At 43.4% G+C, this 16,171-nt stretch overlaps 1 protein-coding gene across 2 annotated transcripts in view; it reads left to right on the top strand.

Moving 5' to 3' along the window:
• PTPN21 (protein tyrosine phosphatase non-receptor type 21) overlaps window positions 1-16,171 on the top strand; it is an 80,327-nt gene that overhangs the window by 40,412 nt on the left and 23,744 nt on the right. For both annotated transcript variants that reach the window (XM_049113384.1, XM_025442438.3), the window contains 6 exons: window positions 983-1,050; window positions 2,070-2,140; window positions 4,324-4,411; window positions 4,815-4,903; window positions 7,603-7,690; window positions 8,440-8,519. In XM_049113384.1, the coding sequence (XP_048969341.1) occupies window positions 983-1,050; window positions 2,070-2,140; window positions 4,324-4,411; window positions 4,815-4,903; window positions 7,603-7,690; window positions 8,440-8,519 (484 nt within the window). The remainder of the gene's footprint in view (window positions 1-982; window positions 1,051-2,069; window positions 2,141-4,323; window positions 4,412-4,814; window positions 4,904-7,602; window positions 7,691-8,439; window positions 8,520-16,171) is intronic.

Here is a 16,171-nt window from a genome sequence, read left to right as displayed (position 1 = left end):
GGGGCTGAGAGATGGGGAGAGAATCCTCAAGCAAACTCTCTGCTTAGCATGGAGCAGTGTGGGGCTTTATCCCAGGACCCTGAGATCATGATCTGAGCCAAAATCAAGAGCTGACCACGCCACCCAGGTGTCATTGTTTCACTTATATTTTAAGCATACATCATTTATTTGGTTTCTTATGCAGTTGTCCTGAATTATAGAGCAGTGTCAATCATAGTAAATTAAGTTTTGCATTTCACGAATATATTTGAATTCTTTGGTTCTGTTATTTTTCACATCTAATCAGTGTATATTTATAGGTATGTATATGTGTTGGGAAGACTTCTGATCGGGCATTATTTCAAATGATAACTGACGTTTAACCTTGGAAACTGAGACTTAATCAGAAGAATCATTAATAAAGTTCCTTCAGATATTAGTAGGCATGGAGACATACATAATTTCTAGACAAACATGCTCCATATACATGGAACCACATTTCAAAGTACCTTTTCAAGGTTCTTTGAATCTTCCTAAATGTCATCTTTGGCTTTCCTGAACTATCTTTTTTTTTAAACAATGAAAAATTTCTAAACAAGTACATCTTGGTATAACATCTTCAGGTTGATCTGATTCCATTCCCTAGAGGTGATCACTGCTATGAACAGTTTGGTTTCTTCCTGACATCTTCCTGTACATAAGTAAGCACATATGATTACAGAGTAGTTTGTCTTTCTTTGTTAATTATAGAAATGAGATCATAGTACACATAGTTTGTAACTTATTTTTTCTCTTTATTAGTAGGTATTTTTCCAAGTCAAGACACATGAACGTATCTAATATTCTTTTAAAAACTTTTTAAAATATACACTTCATAGCTCTAAGGCATGTTTAACTTATAAATCTTAAGCATACCATCTCTATATTGCATATTGAATTTAATTGTGCATGTTTTCCTGTGAAAATTAAATATAATTCACATGAATATTTGTCATTTGTACAGCTGATTTTGGTGACTTTGATCAGTATGAGTCCCAAGACTTTCTTCAGAAATTTGCCTTGTTTCCTGTGGTAAGAACTTCTTTTGACATTGGGCTTTTTATAAATAGTTTATTTCCATATCCTTCATAATCCCTGAAATGAAGTCCATGTGGTAGACTTACGAGGCTGGAATAGTGTTAAAAAAAAGTCAGTTGCCTCTTATAAACAACTCAAGTGTAAATGCTTCCCTTGTTGTAGTCTCACTGGTCTTTGTAAACCCACAGAAACCAAAGGGTGGGGCAGGCCCAGTGGCCTCGGTTTAGCGCCGCCTTCAGCCCGGGGTGTGATCCTGGAGACCCGGGATCGAGTCCCCCATCAGGCTCCCTGCATGGAGCCTGCTTCTCCCTCTCCCTTGTATCTGTCTCTCTCTCCCTCTGTGTCTGTCATGAATAAATAAATAAAATCTTAAAAAAAAAGAAAAGAAACCAAAGGGTATGCAGTCACTGGGCTACAGCCAGAGAGATTTGTTTTTTGTTTGGGTGTGAGTCTAAGAGAGGGATTCACTTCCAGCTTCTGAGGAACCACACAGAGGTTTGGCTTTTAGCCGAAGGCTCAAAACCTCACAGTTATGTGGGAAGGGGTTTGGCTTCTCAGCAGCAGTGTAAAAGTAGTGGCGAGAAGACACTGCTGTCTACTTTTTAAAGTCACTACTGGTTTAATTGACAGAAGAACTGCATTGGAACAACAAAGGGAAGTGGTATGTAAGATGCTCTTCTGAGTGTCTATACAGCCAGCCAGGGAATGCCAGGATGTTGTGCTGGGCTCACAACTGGCTGGTGGGTGTTATACCAGCCTGAAAGAACTCAACTGAAACTCCCTCCAGGATGAACTGAGAAGGCAGGAAAGATGTTTTGTCTTCTGAGCAGAAGCCACTTCATTCCTTAGCAACATCATGATCACAGACTTAAAAACACATCACCCCCATACTGATACTAGTCTGAATTCATTGCCCAATACTGACAAGAGCCACTAATAGTCGGTAGCAGTGATTCTTCCTAGGAAATTTCCTTGGCTTGTTTACCTACTTACTGCTGTGTGTTTTCTTTCAGGGGTGGTTACAAGATGAAAAAGTATTGGAAGAAGCAACCCAAAAAGTGGCCTTACTGCATCAGAAATACAGGTAACACTTAACAAAGAAGAAATGGAAATAATAGGGAACCAAAGCTGGTTTGACTGTGAAATATATATTGACACAGTTACACTTGGCGCTTTACCGCTTCAGTCGCTGGTACTGTGATTCTGGGTCGCCAGCTTCTCTGAGCACTTACCCATAGTGACTCCCCTAGTGTCCATGCTAATCGATGAGGAAGCTGAGGAAAGTGAAAGTAGCCAGTCAGCGAAGGGGGCCACTTCTTCACTCGTATGTTAAAGGCTTTGGTGGTGACCTAGTCTTGTGTGGGTTGATGCAAGATTAGGGAGACTTGTTTCCTTTTATGGTGCAGCATGTCTGGGGTTTTCTCCCCTTGTATACCTTGGAAGCTGTATCTCTGTCTTTTGGGGAAATGCACCAAGAGCTGTGGTGCTTATTGCCCTGACGCTGGGTACATAATGACTTTCTTTGGTAGTGCATCTGTATGTGTTGTCTGTAAGAAAAATCCTCCCCCAGAGAATGCTGGGTCTTACTCTAAACCAAATCCCACACAGTTCCAAGTACTTTAAACATCATTATGTTCTTACAATCATTCTTTTAGGTAAATGATATTCTCTTCCACATTGGAAAAACCAAGCTCAAAAAAGACTAAATAACTTGCCCATAATTACATGTGGTAGAGATGGAATTTGAACCCAAGTCTCTCTGATTATATCCTATTGTTTATCCCCCCATTAAAAACCTTTGGCCTTCAGTCTCTCCCTACTCAAATCCATATAGTTGCTCACTAAAGATTAATCTTCCTAAAATATCACTTTTCTTTTTATCTCCTTTCCTCTTCTGAAGCGTTCATGAGGGATCCCTGGGTGGCGCAGCGGTTTGGCGCCTGCCTTTGGCCCAGGGCGCGATCCTGGAGACCCGGGATCGAATCCCACGTCGGGCTCCCGGTGCATGGAGCCTGCTTCTCCCTCTGCCTGTGTCTCTGCCTCTCTCTCTCTCTCTCTGTGACTATCATAAATAAATAAAAAAATTAAAAAAAAAAAAAAAAAAAAAATGAAGCGTTCATGAGTCTTCTCTGGCTTTCTACCAGCCTAAGTTCATTAGCCCTGGGATTAAAGACTTCCCACAAATTGGTCACATCCTGCCTTTCCTGCTTCACTTTTTGCGTCCCAAATGAACCCTTCATTTTTCACCAGCATAATTCATCCCTCAGGCACACATCACCTATTTTTTGTTACTTTCATGCACAAATGAGTATTTGTGCATCTTTCAAAAAGATAGTTTTATATTTGAAAAAAACAAAAGATAGTTTAATACTATTATTCTGTGTGAGGCCAGATCCTATGGCAGAAAGATAAATAGAACAATTACCTGCCATCAAAGAATACATTCCCTGCTTTGGAGTGTAAGGGATAGGCAGGACAGTCCATCGGGATAGTAATTCTAATCTAACAATGTGACATGAGTGCAGTGGGAGAGGTGTGCGTAGAATGTGGTGGGTCTTCACAGAGCAGGGGCATCGGACTTAGACTCAGGGCAGTCACAGGAGCTGACAAAGGAGTGATACATAGGCCGACTCTTCAAGGATGTTAAGGATTGATCGGTGCACAGGGAGTGACAGGTGTGCCAGGAAGAGGGAATGAGCATGTGCAGAGGCCCAGAGGCATGAGGGAATATCATGACTTGGTTGCAGTGTGAGGTGCCTTCTGGGTGTGGGGGAGCAGCAGAGGATGAGGCTGGGGAGGTGAGTCTCCATGCAGTTGAGGACCTTCTTTACCCGCTTGGCCTTCCTACCTATCCTTGTAATTTACAGTCTTCTAACCCTTATTTCCTGCACTAATCATTTGCATTTAGCACACAATGCTTAGTATTGCCTGATATTTCAGATAATAAGCATTTACTGAATGGTTTAGAAAGAGTTCCAGCTTTCAGTGAAGGTTTTTTAGGGTGTTTTATTCCCCATGTGCCCCTCGCCTGCCTGAAGCACAGGGAGAGGATCTTTATAATTAACTGTAAGCTTTCAGCTCAATGCTGTGTGCATAGTTGGCTTTCGGTTGATGTTGATAGATTGGTAAAATGAATTTCAGCTGCTTAAACACTTCAGATGTTTGTAAATACCTCATGCCAAATTGGTATGTAGCTTTTAAGAATAGCCTTTTTTTATTTTTTCCATTTTTGGTTTTGCAATCAATCTCACATCTTTTGGGTTGCAGAAGGCTCACCGCTCCCGATGCCGAAATGCTGTACATGCAGGAGGTAGAGAGGATGGATGGCTATGGAGAAGAGAGCTACCCCGCCAAGGTGAGCCTGGCACGAAGGCCAGGGGGTCTCCAGATTAATCTCAGGAGCTCTGAGAGGACAGCGGGGAGGCCCAGGGACACCCTGCCGTGCAGAGGTGGGAGATACACAGAAAGTCTGGAAACTTGAAAGCTGAGGTCCCGTGGTCACAATTTCACAGTAAAACACATTCTTGTTTGGCAGTTTGTTCTTTGAAATGCTCTTAAATCGAGTTCCTTAAGGAGCCCGATTCTTCTTATTTTCCTATTGACAAGGCGATCCTTTTATACTTTTCAGACTTTGCCCTCCAGTGTAGGTCTTCTGAGCATCTTCTCTCTGGGAAAGGAGCCTAGGGAGCTGGGTGTGGTGGTCATGCCTCTCGTGCACATGCTGCCTGAGTGCTTCTTTCTGTGCTTTCTCCTTCCAGGATAGCCAAGGCAGTGACATATCCATTGGAGCATGTCTTGAAGGGATCTTTGTGAAACACAAGAATGGAAGGCCTCCTGTGATATTTAGGTACTTCTCTTACGTCCTCCTGTGCACTTTCTGTGGCTCCTCTTGGTGCTAATTTCTAGAACCTGTACTGGTAATATTGCCCATAACTCTCTCCCAAGGTCTCACTAGGAAATGGAAAGATATCTTTCCTAGAATCAAATAACCCCTGACTCCAGTGATTCTTTCATAAGCCACTTTCTTTCAAACCAAGTATGTGGAAAACAATACTGCTTGTCATCATGGCCTGCTTATGAAATGCTGGAAGGTGTGTGACCCTTTTCCTGCCATTTGGAGGCTGTTCTTTGTTTTGATGTGAGTTTTTAATTTCAACTCTAGCTTCTAGGACTGTTTATGGAAAATCTGGGCCTTTCTCTGACTTCTTATGTACCAAAATTCCTAAAATACCAACGTCTAAGCAAATTAATCTTGCTTGCTTGCTTGCTTGCTTGTTAAGCAAAGTTCAGTTATTTGTATAATGTTCTCTTTTTTCTGATTATAAAAATGGGATATTAGTCATTTGTGGAAATCTTAGAACATTTATAGTGAAAAAGACAAAAAGGAGGATCTATAGCAATATGCTAATAGTGGCTGACCCCAAAGAATCAAATTTCAGGTGGTTTAAATTTCTGTGTTCCAATTTGTATCTTAAAGACCGCAAATTGAACCATGTTGTTCAATCCCTGCCTTTTCATTCCTTAAAATCCATACCCGGGCAGCCTGGGTGGCTCAGTGGTTTAGCGCCGGCTTCAGCGCAGGGCATGATCCTGGAGACCCAGTATCTGAGTCCCGTGTCGGGCTCCCTGCATGGAGCCCGCTTCTCCCTCTGCCTGTGTCTCTGCTCTCTCTCTGCATGTCTCTCATGAATAAATAAATAAAATCTTAAAAAAAAAAAATCCATACCCTAGAAAATCGAAAGTGTCATTTCATAGAAATATTTCCAATTTTACTGAGAGTCTATTTACTTTGATTCTATTCTTGATGAAAAATTAAAAGTTTTTATTGTTTTTGTAGAGCAATAAAACATTATACCAATTTTGGTTCTTGGTTCCTTTGTGTTTACCATTTACTGAGTGCTTGTCATGAGCCAGGTACTATGCTACGTGCTCTCTGTATTTTCTTGTGTGATCTTTACAACTCTCAGCAGAGGTACTACCATCATTCCATGTAGGATAATTGAGACTTAGAATAATAAAGTGATTTGCTTAAGATCATGCAGTTACTAACTGGCATAACCAAGAACTCTGATTCTCCACTTGAAGAGTGGGCTCTTAACCACTGTGTTAAATGGTTTCTTTTATTAAAAGGAACTTAATTCCCCAATATTCATGCCTTCTAAAAACTAGCCTATTTCTTCTTGAGAAGTGGTTTTTCCTTTCAAGAATTTTTTCTGTAAACTGACGTTTCTTCTTTCATTTCTTTTGTTTTACTACTGCCTTTGGGGCTCTGAATTTTCCTTGGCGATTATGACCATGGAGAATGTACCTGGCTTGGGATGCGGAAACCTACTCCTAGACCATATTGCCCTGGGTCGGGCAGTTGCTCTCTTGGCCCTAAGCTGCTCATTTAGGTCTTCCCAACATGTGAGTTGGGGAATAGGGGGCAGAAGAGGATCCGAACTGCACCAGAAGGGCAGGACTCTAATGGTGCCAAAGGGCCACATGAAAACTGTAGGTCCAGCCAGCTTCTTTCATTCCACTGGACAGGAATTTTTAAAATTGCCTTCTTCAATAATGATACTAATAACCTTTAGGTTTAACAATTAAACATTGAGTGGCACCTGGCTGGTTCAGTTGCTAGACATGTGACTGTCAATCTCGGGTTGTAAGTTGGAGTCCCATGTTGGGTATCGAGATTACTTAAAAATAAAATCTTTAAAAAAAAATCAACAAACATGGAATCATTACAAATTAATTTTATTTATTTAAATAAATTTAAAATAAAAAAATCTAATATGGAGAAGGATGAAGTAGGGGTAACATCTTTCTTTCAGACCCATTTTAACATTTTTCTTTCAGACCCATTTTTTCCTTTCATAAAATTATATAGTTGTGTAATAAAAGAAAATATTAATATATAAAATCTAAACGTGGTCAAATACAGTTAGAAAACATAAGATAGGAGTTTGAATCCTGGTGAAACCATCCAGAATAGTTCACTCTTTGTGTTCCTAGCATTTGAACTTCGTCTTCACCCTGAAGCTTTTCAGAGCATTCGTCCTACACCTTCATGCCTCACTTTTGCCTTGTATATCTGCAAAACTTAATGGTACTTGCTGGCCTCTCTCTTCTCTCTCTCACCTCCACCCTCCAACTGTGTCCTTCTTGAGCGAAGCACTGTCCCTTACTGATCTTAGTATCCTCGGGGACTTAACACAATCTCTGGCATTGCTATATTGGGTACCCTTAGATATATTTGTTGAATGAATAAAGGAGGTATTGGTAACCAACTAAGATAGGGATCTTTGAGCCTACTAATCTGGCAAATGAGGATAAATAGAGTACTTAAGTACTCTTTGCCTTCACTTCATCTCTGCATTTACTTCTTGCAACCAGCTATTGTCACTTAAACGAGAAGGTGCATGCCAGCTGATTAAAACAACTCTGTTCTTTCTACAACGATGAACAAATATTAACTTTATACCTCAAACTCTAGAAGGAAAAATCATATGTTCTGTCTCCTAGTGGCACTCACATTGTTTTTTTCTCTTTTTTGTTCTTTAGGTGGCATGATATTGCTAACATGTCCCACAACAAGTCCTTCTTTGCATTAGAGCTGGCCAATAAAGAGGAGACCATCCAGTTTCAAACTGTGAGTAAACATTAGGAATCTGCATGGAACGTTTTTCCTAAAAGTTACCAAGTTAGCATTTCTGTGGGCGTGTTGGGGGAAGGAGATAGCATTAAAATTGAAATATTTAATACTTCTATAAAAAACATAAAATTTTATAACATTTTGCCTAGTAGCCCTTGGCAAAAATAGTTGTTCCGTAAATAGTGTTTTAGTGTTTAGTAAATAGTTGCTCAGTAAATAGTGTTTTACCCAAGTCCTTGGGTAAATAGTGTCTGGTATGATGAACTTTAAAGGAACTGAGTAGGGGAGGAAGTAAGCACTAATATCTTAATTTCCATTGCTAAGCAAAGAGCTCTATAGAAATAACTACTTCAGTTACTCACTTTTGCTCCATTGACAAAGGCAGTATTAAGTCACTGACTCAAATGTTTTGTTTAAAATGTTCTTTTTTGAGTATAATTGTCAAAATAAAAGTTGGCATTTTCATAATTTTAAAGTTACGTCATTTTGAAACACTTTAGTGTAAGAGTCACACCCTCAGAATAGTGTTTTTGTTTTTCGTCTTCATAATTTAAATCCTAATTATAGCATTCATATGATAGGCGCACAGTATTAGAAAATGAAAGAATCACAGTGTGTTAAAAGTGACTTTGAAAAAAAAAGTGACTTTGACATAATGTATTCCCCAATTATGTCTTGTCATCAGACAAACTGTATTGAGTCGCAAATGTGTTTTCATTTACTTTATGCAATATTTCATTTGCTAGGAAGACATGGAAACTGCAAAATACGTGTGGAGACTCTGTGTTGCACGACACAAATTCTACAGATTGAATCAGTGCAGCCTGTGAGTATAGCCTGTTTGTGGAAATGGTAGAAAATAATGAAGTTAGAAATTTTTATCTCGAGTGGCACCTGGGTGGCTCAGTTGGTTAGGCATTTGCCTTCAGCTCAGGTCATGATCCTGGGGTTCTGGGATTGAGTCCTATATTGGGCTCCCCACAGGGAGCCTGTGTCTCTGCCTCTCTCTGTGTGTCTCTCATGAATAAGTAAATAAAATCTTTTAAAAAAATTTTTTTAAATGATTATTCAGCTTGTCAAGCCATTGGAAGAATTTATACCTTTTCTTCCTAATGTACATTTGTCTTGGTCCCCATGAGTTTCTCCCTTTCTGCTGATTCATTCCTATCAGTGTACGGACATGCTGTAATAAAATTGCGTGTCTTAGAAAACTTGTCTTTCATCCTGCACGCCATCCAGCCATGACTCCGTATCTCTGCTTTCCTATATGGCAGATTTTTTCATAGGAGTCCTCTATGTTTGCTTTCTCTCCTTCCTTCCACCCTGCTTTTCTTCGCTGCCACACAGACTTTGCTTGTCACAGTGACGGCAACCTTCACCCTGTGGTCCTTTCAGACGCCCTTTCACTGGACTACTCAGCAGCACTTAAGCTCTGGCCACCCCTTCTTTCCTCACCCTGCTCCTCATCGGCTGCCAGGATCTCACCCTCTACTGCTTTAACTTATTCTAGGCTGTTTCTTCTCAGTCATCTTTGCTGGTTTAGTCCTGAGACCTCTTCCCCGCCTTCCTCATGTTCTAGGGGATTCACCTTGTGTCAGGCTTACAGTTACCATCTGTATGCCCAAAGTGCATCTGATTTTATTTCTAACTCAGTCTCCTCCCTGAGCATAGCGAACTGTCTATTGACATCTCCACTTGGGGGCCTAAGAGGCATTTTAGATTTGATATGTCTAAACCCAAACTTGATGCCCTCTTCTTCCTGCCCCCGGATCTGCTTCTTGTCTACTTTTTCCTTTTGGTAAATGGCAGCACTCCATATTCACCCAGTTGCCCAGGCCTCAAACCTACTTAATTCCTTCTTGATTCCTGTTTCTGTCATCCCACATCCAATTCATCAGCAAGCTCTGCCTTCAAAATGCTTCTGAGATCTGACCACTTGTACCACTTCTGCTAATAGCTTCATGCCAGGCTGCCAGTGTCTCTCACCTGTGGGATTGCAGGAGCCTTCTGACGCTCTCCCTGTGTCCCTGCCTGCTCTGCCTAGAGCTGATTTTCCATAAGTCAGCCAGACTCGTCTTAGTTTAATCTGGGTCAGATTCTATCACCCTTCTTAAACCCTGCACTGGCATTCCATCATGCTTAAAAGTACGAGACCATCCGTGATCTGGTCCCTGCCTGGTTCTCCCCCTGTTTCCTTTCTACACTCTTTCTGCTCACCCTGTCCCACCCTTGCTAGAACTCTTTCCAGTCTGTGAACACGTTCAGCCCTCAGGATGCTGTGCATGCCCCTTCTGGGCCTAAAATGCTTTTCTTCCCCATGCGTCATTCTCCCACCGCATCCATTGTCTGATCAGAGGCACCCTAACTGCCCTGGGGACTCAGTCCCTGCCCACTGCCTGTCCCTCTGTACTCCCTTTCCCTATTTTATTTTTCATAGTACTTGGCCCCACCCGAACTTGTTTATTGAACCTCTTGTAAGCAGGCAACGCCACCAGAGAGCAGACACTGTTCGATCCCCTGTTTCCAGCGCTGAGCAAGGGGCTGGCCCACAGTAGGTCTTGGTGAATTGTTGAAGGAATCTACAGAAACGCACATTAAGAGGTCTGATGGGGGATCCCTGGGTGGCGCAGCGGTTTGGCGCCTGCCTTTGGCCCAGGGCGCGATCCTGGAGACCTGGGATCGAATCCCACGTCGGGCTCCCGGTGCATGGAGCCTGCTTCTCCCTCTGCCTGTGTCTCTGCCTCTCTCTCTCACTCCCTGTGTGACTATCATAAATAAATAAAAATTAAAAAAAAAAAAAAAAAGAGGTCTGATGGGGGCTGTCCGAGCTACTGTAGGAGCCCTTAGGAGAAGGGTACCTGACCAGAACTGCCAAACTAGGCTTCCCCTGGAGTGGCATTGACATAGACTGGAAAGGTTTTGCTCCATCCCCACAACCTTCCGCTAAGCTGCTTTCTCCACTGGCCCATTGGAGCTGTCTCCCATCTGGCTCCCCTGGCCCTTGTCACCTGGGTCCAGCCAGAAAGTCACCTGGTTCTAGCCAGTTTTCTGGCTGGATGAGCAAAAGACGTAGCCCTTGACTAACAGTTCTAGCTCAGAACCACAACTGAGCCTGTCCCTTTTCCTGCCCTCCATTTGCTGCAGCGTTAAGTGCAAGATCCCTCTGATCCTCCTCTGGGCTCATCTGCCAGCTAACTCTTGATCCCGGCCTCAGAGCCCATAGTCCTTCCAATGCTGATGCCTCTTGCAGCCCCAGGACTTGCTGGAATGCTCTTTCTCCCCTTCTCTGGCAGACTTTTAGTTGTTTTTCTAGATCCAGTTTAAGTGCAGCTGGCCTGGAGGCCACCACGCATTTAGTGTGCTTAGTCTTTGGTACCATTCCCAAACTACTAGTTGTTTCCTACCACTTTCATAACAATGATTCTGGTTCAGTAGATGCTTTCTCTGCATCAAACATTATGTGGAGAGCTTTTACCTCCTTTAATCTTTACAATAGCCCGATTTGGTAGTTACTACTGCCCTTTTGTAGGTGACGGTGTGGAAACATAGAGACCTGCAGCATCGTGGCCAGTGCTGCTTATGTGTTGCAGGCCTGCTGTCCTACGTGGAGCTGGCTTTTCTGTCCTGTCCACTGGCGCCCCAGTGTCTGGCAGGGCACCCTATACCTGAGGCTTAGTGAATAACAGAAGCCTGAGTGATGAGTGTCAGAGGGGAGAAAAGCCCGTTTGCTCCTTGTTGATTTCCTTTTACTGCTGATTATAAATTGGGGGAAAAAAGTCTTTTTTTTTTTTTAATTTTTTATTTATTTATGATAGTTACAGAAAGAGAGAGAGGCAGAGAGACACAGGCAGAGGGAGAAGCAGGCTCCATGCACCGGGAGCCCGATGTGGGACTCGATCCCGGGTCTCCAGGATCGCACCCTGGGCTAAAGGCAGGCGCCAAACCGCTGCGCCACCCAGGGATCCCCTGGGGGAAAAAAGTCTTAAAAGGACATTTGTCCCTTACAGCCAAGAAGAAAGACTACGGAAGTGCTTTTTGTTTTATAGGTACCCAAGGTGTGAAGAAAACCTGGTTAGGAGTAACTGTACAAAGGGCAGGCCAGTCTTTGGGACTCATGAAAGAAAAGGAAATGACCAGGGATGACCATGAAGGAGAACTAGCCAACTTTCCCAACCAGCCCATAGATGTCTACCCTGTCCCCTTCTCCCCTCTGAAAAATCCCCCAATTGAGCTTTTTTTTTTTTAAACATTTTATTTATTTATTTATAGAGACACAGAGAGAGAGAGAGAGAGAGAGAGAGAGAGGCAGAGACACAGGCAGAGGGAGAAACAGGCTCCATGCAGGGAGCCTGATGTGGGACTCGATCCCGGGTCTCCGGGATCACGCCCTGGGCTGGAGGCGGCGCTAAACCCGCTGAGCCACCTGGGCTGCCCCCCCAACTGAGCTTTATTCTGAGTCCCCGTGCTGGTCTGGTGATGGGATTTGGGAAAGCTCTAACTGACCAGGAGGAGGAGCCCTGCTTTCTTTGGGGGTATGGGAAGCCAATATGTGCTGCAAGCTCTTGAGTGTGTGTGTGTGTGTGTGTGTGTGTGTGTGTGTGTGTGAGAGAGAGAGAGAGAGAGAACATGCTTCTCTTGGTGGTCAGATGCAGTGGTGCTACGCGTCCAGGGCAGTCACATCTGGGGCTCTTCTGGGCTGGCCTGGTTACCCAGCCCCCTGTGACATTTTTATTCAGAAGCTGTGTTCTGAGATTCAAGCAGTAGATACGCACTCTGTAGGAGCACAGCCTTTCCGTAAGTTTATGGGTATTTATAGTGTCAAACTCTTATGACCTCAGTTATTCCCCTTTGGAAAATTTTGGAGAATCAAAGCAACCATTTCGAATAAACTGCAAGATGTCCTCTCTTTCCAGTAGGCATCCATATTGGTTAGTGGTTAATGCCTTTTTTTTAAAGAAGTTTTTTGGCAAATCACCACTTGCTAATGGTTTTAAAGTTGAGATGGAGGGCAGCTCTGGTGGCACAGCGGTTTAGCGCCGCCTGCAGCCCGGGGTGTGATCCTGGAGACCCATGATCGAGTCCCACGTCGGGCTCCCTGCATGGAGCCTGCTTCTCCCTCTGCCTGTGTCTCTGCCTCTCTCTCTCTCTCTCTCTCTCTCTCTCTCTCTGTGTCTCTATGAATAAATAAATAAAATATTTTAAAAAATAATAAAATAGAGATGGAAAAGAAATCAATTCAGTTGTAGAAATCTAAGCTTTGTAATATTGCTGTTTCTTGCTAAATAGGAATAAAATTACATTATTATGATCTTCAGTTGCACATCTACATAAAGCAAATACAGGGGTGGAGATTCCCGGGTGGCTCAGCGGTTTAGCACCTGCCTTTGGCCTAGGGTGTGATCCTGGAGACCTGGAATTGAGTCCCACATCGGGCTTCCTGCATGGAGCCTGCTTCTCCCTCTGCCTGTGTCTCTGCCTCTCTCTCTCTCTCTCTCTCTCTGTCTCTCATGAATAAATAAATAAAATCTTTAAAAAAAAGAAAAGAAAGAAAATACAAGGGGTGCTGAGTGGCACAGTTGGTTAAGCATCTGCCTTCACCTCAGATCATGATCCCAGTGTCCTGGGGTTGAGCCCCACATCAGGCTCCGTGCTCTGCAGGGAGTCCACTTCTGCCTCTGCCCCTGCCCCCATTCAAACCCCCTCTCTCTGTCTCTCAAATAAATAAAATCTTTAAAAAAATGAGAGTTTCAAAAATGAAATAGTTATGTTTAAGGGGCTGTTTTCCACATTTTGTTTTTAATCTCTGTACATCCAGTAGATTAAGGAAGTTCATACCCATGAACTATTCCTATGTAATTATTTATGGTGGAGGACACCTGCTGCATTCTGTGGGAAACTATTTCACTGTCAGCTCGTGTTCTCAGGTTTCTTAACTTACAGTGTTTTGATGGGTGATAAAACTAAAAATAGCTTTAAATTTTATGGTCAGGGCAGCCCGGGTAGCTCAGTGGTTTAGTGCCGCCTTCAGCCCAGGCAGGGCCTGATCCTGGAGACCTGGGATCGAGTCCTGTGTCAGGCTCCCTGCATGGAGCCTGCTTCTCCCTCTGCCTGTGTTTCTGCCCCCCCCCCCATGTGTCTTTCATGAATAAATTAATAAAATCTTTTAAAAAAACAAATAAATTTTATGGTCATTTCTTTTAGGGCTCTCACCCTAAACTGTTGAGTCACATTTAATATAATGATCCTGGAGTATTGGTAGCTTTGTTCTCATGGTCCAGATGTGTCAGCTTTGCACTGTGATGGGCACTGATGAAACTGTAGCAGGCCTGAAATTGGATAGTGGATTCTGGACGGCTGGCTCAGCCTGGGGCGCCTGGTGGCTCAGGGAAATGATTCTACTTGTATAGCAAGGGGACTTTGCTCCTTGAGTGTCCCCTTCCCCATTCCTCAGTCCCTATGTATAATTAAATTAAATGTGTGACTCCTCCAAACTTGACCCAGATGATTCTAATATATTCATTCATTTATTCATTTACAGATGTATAGATTTTATTTGAGAAAGAGCGGGGAGAGAGAGAGAGAGCACAAGCTGGGGTGAGGGGCAGAGGGAGAGGAGCAAGCAGACTCCCTGTTGAGCAGGGAGCCCAATGCAGGGCTCAGTCCCAGGGCTCTGAGGTCATGACCTGAGCCAAAGGTAGATGCTTAACCGACTGAGCCATCCAAGCACCCACTCCCCTCCACTGACTGTATTTTATTTCAAATTTTTAAAGAAAGATATTCATTCGTTCATTCATTCATGAGATACACTGAGAGAGAGGCAAAGACATAGGCAAAGGGAGCAGTGATGTGGGACTCTATCCCAGGACCCTGGGATCACAACCTGAGCCTAAGGCAGACGCCCAACCACTGAGCCATCCGGGCACCCCTAGAAAGATTTTATTTATTTATTTGAGAGAGTGAGACAGAAATAGCAAGAGCAGGAGCAGTGAGGAGAGGGAAAAGCAGGCTCCCCACTGAGCAGGGAGCCCTAGGTGGGGCTGGACTCCAGGACCCTGGGACTATGACCTTAGCTGAAGGCAGCCACTTAATCAGTTGAGCCACCCACGTGCCCCCGGAATCATCTTTTTATGTCACCCAAGACTTAAAAACGTGAGAAGAATGTTGATATTCCTTTAGGGTTGGCTGAGAAATTATAGGAGATAATGTCAACCTGTTTGGTCAAATAACTTCTTTCAAACCCCAGAATTGGTCCTGCTGTAATCACCTTCTCTGTATGAGTAAAAGACTGGGAGAGAAACAGAATCTTGAGGAGGATGCTTCTCCCCAGCATTCAGAGCCATGTGATCGAGGTATCGAGGTTGCCCACTTTTGTCCTGGAGACTCTGACCAGAATACTGACTAGAAGGGGGTGGGGCTGCCCCTTCTTGTAGGCCCACTGTGGGGTTTAAAGAGACTGGAGGAGGGGCACCGGGGTGGTTCATTTGGTTGAGCATCCAGCTCTTGATTTCAGCTCAGGTCATATCTTGGGGGTCTTGACATCAAGTCTTGCTTCAGCAGGGTGAGTAGGATCCCCGCTCAGCAGAAAGTCTGCTTGTTTCCCTCTGCCCCTCGCCCTCAGCACTCTTCTTCTAATATAAATAAATAAATCTTTTTTAAAAACGAGAGACTGGAGGAGGCCTGGAAGCAGATAAATCTATGAGAAAAGAAGCTCACAAGGCAAAATTGAGACAATTCTTAGAAATAGCTTAACTGTAAATGCTCAGTAATTAGCATCTACTTCCATCCTCACTCACCGTGCCACTCATTTGCTCAATGAACATTTGAGGGCTTCCTTGTTTGCCAGGCACTAGTGATGATACCATTATGTCCTCTTGCTTCCATGGATCTTAACAAATCATTTGGGTCTGGGGAGAGGGTCAGACAAATAATTGTTTTTTAGGAGCCTGCGTTCAGTAATCTGATGGATGTACCTGGTTCTGGTGCTTGTTCTGCTACTTGTCATGTGACCAAGAGTAGTTTCCTTAACCTAAGTATCAGTTTCCTCATCTGTCAAATCAGGATACTAACTGGCATTCCTTATGGTGTTGGGGTCCAGATTCTGTGAGATAATCATGTTCAGTCCTTAGCACCATTTCAGTAATATTTATTTTACTGGGGCCAGCAGCCTTTACTTATTTTGTCTTCTCCAGTGCACACATTCCAGTGATTTTTTTTTTTTCTAAGAGTTCTTTGGCAGTCTCATTTTTAGCAACACCCATCAACATAGCAACTGCCCAGAAAGTCTGGAAAACACCATTTGGTCTCATTCGCTAAGATTAGGATAGCTGATCTCACAGGAAGCTGCAGTTACAAGAACAGTAGCAGGAAGAAAGAGGAGGTGGGATATTAGAGCTGATGGCAAGGCTGCCCCGTCAAGCAGTCTGGCAGGAGAAGGATGTGTTAGTTTGTTTGTGTTTCGCCAGAAGCAGCCTCTGCGGT

This window comes from Canis lupus, chromosome 8 (genome assembly GCF_003254725.2).
Source record: "Canis lupus dingo isolate Sandy chromosome 8, ASM325472v2, whole genome shotgun sequence".
Lineage (NCBI taxonomy): Eukaryota > Metazoa > Chordata > Mammalia > Carnivora > Canidae > Canis > Canis lupus.
Note: the sequence above shows the minus strand (reverse complement) of the source record. Positions and strands in the feature narration are given on the sequence as shown.